General features: G+C 35.9%; 1 protein-coding gene across 7 annotated transcripts in view; it reads left to right on the forward strand.

Annotated features, from left to right (window-relative positions):
• The window catches only part of TMEM67 (transmembrane protein 67), a 46,273-nt gene extending 39,387 nt beyond the window's left edge, over nt 1-6,886 (forward strand). For 5 of the 7 annotated variants that reach the window (XM_060128089.1, XM_060128085.1, XM_060128084.1 and 2 more), the window contains 3 exons: nt 1,908-2,050; nt 2,992-3,130; nt 6,455-6,886. In XM_060128089.1, the coding sequence (XP_059984072.1) occupies nt 1,908-2,050; nt 2,992-3,072 (224 nt within the window). In that variant the 3' untranslated portion in view covers nt 3,073-3,130; nt 6,455-6,886. The other 2 variants (XM_060128083.1, XM_060128088.1) reach the window with 2 other exon arrangements.
• The last annotated feature ends 2,451 nt before the right edge of the window (nt 6,887-9,337 follow it).

Below are 9,337 nucleotides of genomic sequence, written 5' to 3' on the forward strand. Positions count from 1 at the left end.
GTAGTAATTAATAAACTACGCCTATTATGGGATGCATGCTCAGCATTTTATTCTGATAAGGATACATGATCAGAACAATTTGGAAACCACTGCTAATGAACATGGATGTCATCAGAAGGCCTTCAGTGTATCTGATTTATAAATTGGAAGAATTATTCTGGCAGTAGTGAATAGGTTGAGTTAAACAGATGTAAGACTATAACAATATAACTTAGTCGTTAAGAACATAGCTTTCATATTAAAGAATATAGCTTAGTCATTATAACTTAGTCATTAAGAATATAGCTTTCACAATAAAGTTTTCTGGTCTTGGGTTCAAAATCTGACTACTAGTTTTGTGCACTTGAGAAAGTTGTTTACCCTTTCTGAACTTTAATGCCCTCTCTATAAAATTAAGTATAACCTTCTAAAGGTTGTTGCATTTACACATGTGTAATCATTGTGTAAAGAACCTGGTATGGGTAGGCACTCAGAAAAATGATGTTACCGTTTCTAATAATAATAATAATACAATCATCATCAACAATTTCTTCATCTCTATTGGGAAATTAGGAGAATATGAGCTAAGGCAGTAGTGATGAGGATAAAGAAGAAGAAAAGATTGCCAGAGATGTTAAGGAAAAGAGCGTAGGAGAGAAAGAGTAGTCAAAAATCATCCGGATTTCCAGCTTTTGTGACTAGGTGGTTGGTGGTGGTGCCACCCTTCTCTGAGACAGGAAGTGCAGATGGAGGACCAGGTTTTGAAGGAAAGAGGATGAATTTGGTTTTGAATATGTTGTGTCTTGAGGTACCTTTGGGACATCTAGGAAGAGATGTCCAGTAAGCCATTAAATGTAAGGAACTGGGGGACTGGATCTTAGGAGAAAGTAAAGGCACACAGTAAGCTGGGGAGTCTCATCAAATGAGATCATTGCTGGAGCGATGGCAGTGAAAGGTCACCCACGAAGAGTGTATATTGCTGGCTTGTTTATTTTTTAAAAATATGTATACAACTATATGTACAGAAGTGCATATCTTGTAAGGATATAGCTTAATGGCCAGTGTATTTTCACAAACTGAATATATTCCTATAACTAACTCCCTGATCAAAAAAGAATGTTAACAGCAAGCCAGATGTCCTCTTGTATAAAACAGGAGGTCCTAACTGGGTATCCATGGGCAGCTGAATCACTGAAGTGATTCTCTGTACCTCCCTGAAATTGTGTGCAAGATTTGTATATGTGTACTTCCCCCACTTCCTCTCGTGAAAGGGTCTGTAGCTTTCATTAGAATCTTAAAAGGGTGTTCACATCCCAAAAAGGATGAACCCCTACTTGGGGAGTGAGAAGAGAAAAGGTCTCAGAGAAGAACCTTAGGGGACTACTTGAGACATAAATTATAGCACACTATTCTAGTCCTTGCTGGTTTTGTTTTGCTTTTCATTTATTTATTTTAATTGAAGTATAGTTGATATACAATGCTGTGTTAATTCTCTGCTGTACAGAAAAGTGTGTTTTGCTTTTTAAACTTAATCTATCTCAGAGAATCTTTCTAAGATTCTTTAGCCTTTAGTTATATAAACAAATAGAGAAGGGATATTCATTACCTGATCATTGAAAGATATTGACTGTATACTTAAACTACTAGCAATTACAACCCTTGGTGCAAATAATAAAACTGCTTTTTATGAGCAGAGTTCTTTGATTAACCTTTTAGATTAGCAAATTTTAATACCCATTATTTTTTGTAAACCATGAAGTATTTTTTTCTTTTTTTAAATTCAGGTATAATTGACATACAATAGCCATGAAGTATTATAGTAACTAGTTGTTTTTAAATATCCAAGTTTTATCACCAGAAATTTATCACAGGTTTATTCTATTTTTAAATTTCTAATTTATGTCTTACAAATTGCTTTTTTTTGATAGATGAAAGTTATTCTTTCAGCAGTGTTCTGTATTATGGAAATGAAGCCACTCTTCTTATTTATGATCTGATGTTCTTCTGTGTTGTGGATTTGGCTTGCCAAAATTTTATTTTAGCATCCTTCCTTACGTACCTACAGCAAGAGGTAAATTTAAGAATTTTTTCTGGGTTTCATTTAAAAGAAGTATGTTAGAAGTAGATATTTATTTTTATAGCAGAGAGTAACAATGTATACTCTCACTAGGAATTTATAAAGATTTAGAATATGATTCGCCCTGCCAAAAAAAGGAAAAACATTTCAACGAGGTTCATTCTACACTTTCCTTCAGGTTCAATGAAGTACTGAGGTCTCGGGGAAGGCATAAGTTGCTTGAGCAAATGTGGAAGGAACCTAATAGGAAGACATTTAAATTACCCATCTCTCCTACATGCCAGCAGTGAGCAGTAATTAGAGTCCCATTCACCCTGTGCACCAGATGTTACTGTAACAAAAAGGCAAGCTCTGAGATGTAGCTCGAGGCTCAGCCACTTTAACTTGTAACTCTCACACATCCCCTATCTGCTTGGATTAGAAAACAATTGCGTGGATGGGTGTGGAGCCTGAAATGGAGACTTCAAGAAAAACCAAATTTGTTCTAGAAATGTTAGTATTCATAACACCCAGATATTCCCCACTATGTCAAAGAAGTATATGAGTTAATAAGATATATTAGTTTTTGATAGCGATCTAGAATTAGAACAAATTCTGTTCCTAACAGTTCTTTTGACGTTTCCATAGCTTTTAGAGCTAGAGGAAACTTGTCTTGCCAAATATTTAAAAGTATATTCCTGTGAACCTAAGGGGATTTGTATTATTAATTTATAAAAATATATTCTGAATAGGGACGCACACTGCTTCAGTATTATGAAAGATGATAATAGTCTTGAAATAATTTTGTGTATTGCCATGGAATTCAGATGTCTGATACATGAAAATAAATAGTTGAGAGAATTAGCTAGTTTAATTTAGATATTTTAATTGATGTGCACAATTAATTTCCTTTATATATATTTTTTTTCCTTCTGAATTGTTTTACTTTTTTTCAGATTTTTAGATTTATTCGTAATACAGTAGGACAGAAGAATTTGGCATCCAAAACACTGGTGGATCAAAGATTTCTGATTTAATTTATTGAATAGATAAAGACAATTATAATCATGGCAAAAACAAAGTCATGATTATCAGGTTAGTTTGCCATATTTTTTAAAACTTGTAATACAAATTATTCTATTTTTATTTTTTAATCTACAGAAAGATTTATTTTTATAACTTGTAGATACATAACTTGCTTTGTGAACATGTAGTGTGATACAGTGGAAAATATTATTTTCCTATTATGCATGGTATTTAATTCACCAGCTTATAGACTAGATAGCTCTGACAATGGGACAAAAAAAAATCTAAATATTGCTTTCAGCATAACATTCTTTTAATGATATTCAAAACAGTCCCCATCATTTGTCTCTGTAGATTATTTTATGAATTTGCCTATATTTGCCTAGATTTGCCTATATTTTCTCACACTGAAAAAGAATTTTGATTCCAATTTCAAGCCTAGTTTTCAATTCAGTATTTTGTTTTACATATTTTATGGTTAAATAAATGTTGAAAATATTTTCAAGTTTACTTAGAAATTTGAAATTGTATATGGGCTGAATCAATTTGCCTCATTTTAATTGTTCACCCTGTTTGGCAGTGGACTGATTCACTATTGGAATAATAGGCACCTCGTGAAATGGTACATAGTCATTCCTTTGTATACCTGTATTATTAGGTCAATATACTCTTTCCATGAAGTATGTTTATATCTCTAATATCATTTACATTATTGAGCTGTAATATGTGACATTTTCCTCAGTATAGCTTTTTATACATTTATTCATTACTTAACATTTTAAGAGCACTCCCAAAGCTTTGCTCTTCAATTATGTTTAAAGATTGTAAATAACAAACTGTAAGTTATGTTAACAAGGTGATTTATTGAAAATAAACTTAGGCTTCATAAGTTAGTAGGCTAGTATTTTTTTTTAAATAAGGAAAAAAATATGAGGAGCCAAAATATAATTAATGTAAATCCTGAGCCATGTAGCTAATAGTCTTCCATGGTATTATTTTTCTTCAATATGCTCTTTAATAATCCTTTTCATTGTGTACCATGAACTTGAAAGTCACCTTATTTCAAGTATAGTGGTCATTAACCCCCAAAGCAACATTTCTTACTGCCTTCTATGTTAATGTGTAAATACTTAAGTGTAATGCTATGTAAATATTGTTTATATTACTGAATTGAAAATATAGAATAAAACATTTGGTGTTTCTCTTTCCTGTTTTATTTTATGTATTTTATGAAATAGCATTTAGGAATACAACAGTATTGGGGCGGGTGTCCCCAGCCATTGCTAAAGCTGAATCCTTTACATTCTCTGAATCTTGAGGACGACTGAGAAGAGGGGAGGCTAATAAGTTGAGGATTTGAAACTCTGGTTTCTTAAGGGTCACAGTACAGAAATGCCTTTCTAAAAGCCTCAGAGATAAGTAAATGTACCAGCATGGATTTTTAAAGCCACCTACTCAGAAGCTGATGAAAGAAATACGACTCTCATTCTACATAAAAGAAGTTAATATTCGTGTGAATGTATCTAAGTGGAAATTTCAAAAAATATGATCGGTTGGCTCACCTGCTGATAAATTAAGACAGAGAAAAGACATTTAAAAAATCATTTTAAAGTAGTTTTGTACAATATTATTTTTATTTTGGTTAGATACATAAAAGGGTATACAGGTTTTCATATACTGTTGACTCTTGTGTTCATATTTCCACGGTTTAAACTTTGTGATCATGTGCTTAATTTTCTACTAGACCCATAATCTTTTGTCTATTTCTGTAAAACCAACCCACTGTACTTTGTATATTATATCCTTAATTTTACTGATTACATAGAAACATTTGATAAATCTCTTGGTCATTTCATAATGACCCTAGGTTCACCTAGAGGTTCTTTACAAGCTGCTGTGTGCTTTCTATCCTCCTTATTTATTTATTTTTTTTAAATAAATTTATTTTTGGCTGTGTTGGGTCTTCGGTTCTGGGCGAGGGCTTTCTCTAGTTGCGGCAAGCGGGGGCCACTCTTCATCGTGGTGTGCGGGCCTCTCACTATTGCGGCCTGTCTTGTTGCGGAGCACAGGCTCCAGATGCTCAGGCTCAGTAGTTATGGCTCACGGGCCCAGTTGCTCCGCGGCATGTGGGATCTTCCCAGACCAGGTCTCGAACCCGTGTCCCCTGCATTAGCAGGCAGATTCTCAACCACTGTGCCACCAGGGAAGTCCTATACTCTTTAGAAATGCATAGGCCCTTGAAATAATTCTGCAGATCAGTCTCTCTATTTGAGATGTTTATACTCGCTTACTTCTTTCATACTGCTGCCCTAGCAAACTGCCTTTTGAGAAGGCTCTGCTGTTTACCTAGATTGAGAAGCATTCAAAATGACCATTAACACAGTGCTTGCAAGCATGAAACAGGTACCTTTTTGTTGTTGGTAAACATTGACAATAAAAGCTGAGAGGAAATAAATGTAAGTTGAAGAGCAGTGTGGCTTAATAGAAAAATGCTCCAAATTTAGTAACAGAAGCCGTGGAGTTGAATTAGAATTTTGCCCTTTGTCACTTACTGGCTTTGTGACTTTACACCAAGTTGTTTGGCATCTTTGAGCTTCATTCCACAACTTTATAATGGAAATAATATCCTTTGCTTACCACTTGTAAGGATTAATTCATTAAGATAGGTTTATAATGGTAAACTATGAACACTGGAATTTTAAAATATTTTAGTTTGAAATATGTGCCTTCAAATGTATATTCTATCTTGCTAATAAATTAATTCTATGATATCAAAACTGAGATTACTGATTTCAGTAACTAAGCAATGAAAATCCTGGACCTTACTTCTGCCTCAGTCACCCCAGCCTCATCAAGGAAGAGGCCTTGGTAGATGTCAGACCTTTAGTGAAAGGAGGCAAGAAGGAGCTGTTACCTTATTTTATAGGTGTGGTTTGTGGTACAGATTAGAAAAGAGTAGAGAGTGGAATGTTGTCTCTGGAAGGGAGGGTTTATTTCATTTGCTTATTCATTTATACATTCATTCAAGCAACATTTCTACCCATTCCCACTCCCTGGCCCCTCAGAAGGGTAAGACAATTAGTAGAGGAAACAGGTATATTAACCATAATTACAGCAATCTGAAAAGTGCTGCAGCCACTAGGGTGTGATGTGAGGAAAGCTCGTAACCGCATCTCTGGTCATCAGGGCTTTGACCTGACAGAGCTGTATTTGATCTAAGATTTAAAGATAAACAAGACAAGTGCAATCAAAGCAAGGAACAATATATGCTCTGAGGTGAAGCACGTGGCCATTGGCTACTACAAATTGTTTGAATACGGAATACATATATTGTTTATATATTTTTAATATTCTGTATATTATGATGTTTTAACATCTTAAAATTTTTTTCAGACTGGGGAGAGACTGCCCTGCTGGGACTAGCCAATTCTTAGAGGTAGCAAAGGACCCACACAGAAGCAGGCCTCTGATATGCAAACTCACCAATCCAGAGCCATACCTGCACCATCTGGCCCTTAACCCCCACTGGAAGCAATATTCCTCTGCCTTAGTCATCCCAGGACCAGGTACCAGGCAACCAGGGACCACTCCTATAGCTTAGAGCCTGCTGTAATTATTCAAAGTAACCAGTCCTAAGTTGTTACCCTGCCCTGCCTTGCCTTTCCTGCAGAAATGCAGAAACTAATAAAGGCCATGGCCTAAGCTCTCCCCTCGCTCCTGTCCCTTTGCCTCCTGACCAACACTGGTGCTTCCCCATGTGGCTCTGAATGGCATGGGTGCCTCCTGTTTCTGACCTGTGAGTATAATAAACTTTGTTTTCCTGAGCCTCTACTGTGTCTCTTCTTGTGGCCAAAGCTGACTGACTATCCAGTAAAGGAACACAGAACAGTACATTTGGGGGTTTTGGAGGGAGATGGTTGGAAAGGAAAACAGGAGCCATATCATTAAAGGCTTTTACATCAAGCCACAGTGTATGCAGAGTTTAACCAAGCTAAGTTTCCCAGCCTACCTACAAATGAATACTCAGTACCCCGAAGAGTAAGTGAATGGACAGAGGCGCAAGAGGGGACCTTCCACAGTCAGATGGCTCTGGTATAATTGATGGTCCATGGGCTAGGAGACTGCCTGGCTGCATGTCATGGTTCACAAGAAAATACATTGCCTATAAGAGAGGCAGTAAGGCAGTAAAGGACAGTGGCTGAGAACACAAACTCTGGAGCCGCACTGCCTGTATTCAAGTCCTGGCACCACCACGTAGTAGCTGGGTGGTTTGGGGTATCTTGCTCATCTGTAAGAGGGGATAATAGTACCTATTTCATAGAGTTATTGGGAAGGTTAAATGAGTTAACGTGTGTACGGTGCTTAGAAGAGTGCCTGGCACATAGTAAATGCTATGTAGATGTTAGCTATGTAATAGTAGTAGTAGTAGTAGTGGTAGTAAGTCCCATGAATATTTAATTATGAAAGAAAGACCCAGATTAGTCCCCTGGGAGCTTGTATTAAGACACTGTCACATTGCTGGGAGTGTTAGAACAGTAGACAAACTGTCCAATCAAAGCAATCTGTAGGATTTAAAAAGTAACTTTCCTTCTATTATAGTTATTATTACAAAAGAAATACACGGCTGTGGCCCAAGGATAAACAAATGACCATTGGGAGGGAGACTAGAAACAGAGCCACAGGTATACAGTCACTTGATTTATGACAAGGGTGACATGCAGTGCAGGGAGGAAAGGGTGGTTTCTCAATGTTCAATTGACTATCACAAGGGAAAAAAATGAATCTTTACCCTAATGTTACACACAAAAATCAATTTCAGGCAGATGGTAGAGCTAAAGGTGAAAGTTTAAATGATAAAGCTTCTAGAAGATAACATTGGAAAATATGTTCATAACATTGGTGTAGGCCAAGATGTCTTAAGACCCAGAAAAGACCGACCATTGGTAAGTTGGACTTCACTATTTACATTAAATTTACAATTATGCATATTTACAGTAAATGTAAATTTTCCATTTACGTTGAAATTAGGAACTCTGTTCATCAAAAAATAGCATTATAAGAATGAAAAGACAAACTACAATATGAGGAATAAATTTATAAACATATATCTGACAAAGCATTCCATCCAGAATAAAGAACTCATCAAATCAATAAGGAAAAGACAGACATTCCAATGGAAAAATGGGCAAAAAACTGAAGTATGCATCTCCCAAAACCGGGCTCGCAAATGACCAACCAGCACATGTGAAAAGTGCTCAACCTTAGTCATCGTGAGAATGCAAAATAAAATCAAGAGATACCACCGACTACCCAACCATCAAAATGGCTAATATCTTAAAATACCAGCTGTTGGTAAGGAAGTGGAACAAATGACTGATACTATGTTATACAAAGTGAGAGGATTTGTCTTATTAGACTGGACTATTTTCCAGGTATCTCAAAGACTCCACGTCTCTGCCCTGTTTGACTGAAGCAACGGTGACAGCGGATGGCAGTAGAGTGCATGCTGAACTCTGGCCAGCTTTCCAGGGTGTTGAGCTCCCTGGGCTGCAGAGCCTGGGGACAGGGTTCCCTAGCGCCGCACTTCAGGACCTTGACCTTGTCACCGCTCCTCACTTCTGATGTCCCTCCTCATATATGTAATGCTGAGGTTTTTTCAACCCAGGTTTGGGAATTGAATGCTAAAAGTAGAAATATAAGAGAGAGAATCACAAAACAGGTCATGTCTCGAGGAAAAAAAAGCTCATTAAAAATCTAATGATTATGGAATCTTCCTTCATTTTAATAAAATACACATTTACATTAAAAAAAAAAACATTATCTTAAAAAAAAAAAACATTATCCAGAGTATGTAAGGCCTCTTTTATAAATATAATCTCACTAAATGGGGCTCTTTATGATATTTTCCTTATATGCTATGATATATGATATATCATAATGTAAAATGTGACATACTATATTGTATGTTAATACTATATGTTATATGTTTTAATGTGGCAACCTTAAACCTTCAGCAAAAGGCAATCTAGTTTCCAAAACCATGCAGCCCACGTTCTTTTCTTAGATTTTCTTAGAGTTTGTTTTACATGAGTGAGGCCTCTATATTAAACAAGATTACAAGAGAGGTTTTCAGCATGTATAAGTGTGATGACACGTGTATGTTTCCCCCCTATTTTTTGTTTATGCAATATTTGTACTTTTAATACTATGATGCTATTAGTTTTCTAGTTTATATCTCATATTTATTCTTTTACTTGATGGAATCAGAAGAAAATA

The sequence above is a fragment of the Lagenorhynchus albirostris genome, chromosome 17 (assembly GCF_949774975.1).
Source record: "Lagenorhynchus albirostris chromosome 17, mLagAlb1.1, whole genome shotgun sequence".
Lineage (NCBI taxonomy): Eukaryota > Metazoa > Chordata > Mammalia > Artiodactyla > Delphinidae > Lagenorhynchus > Lagenorhynchus albirostris.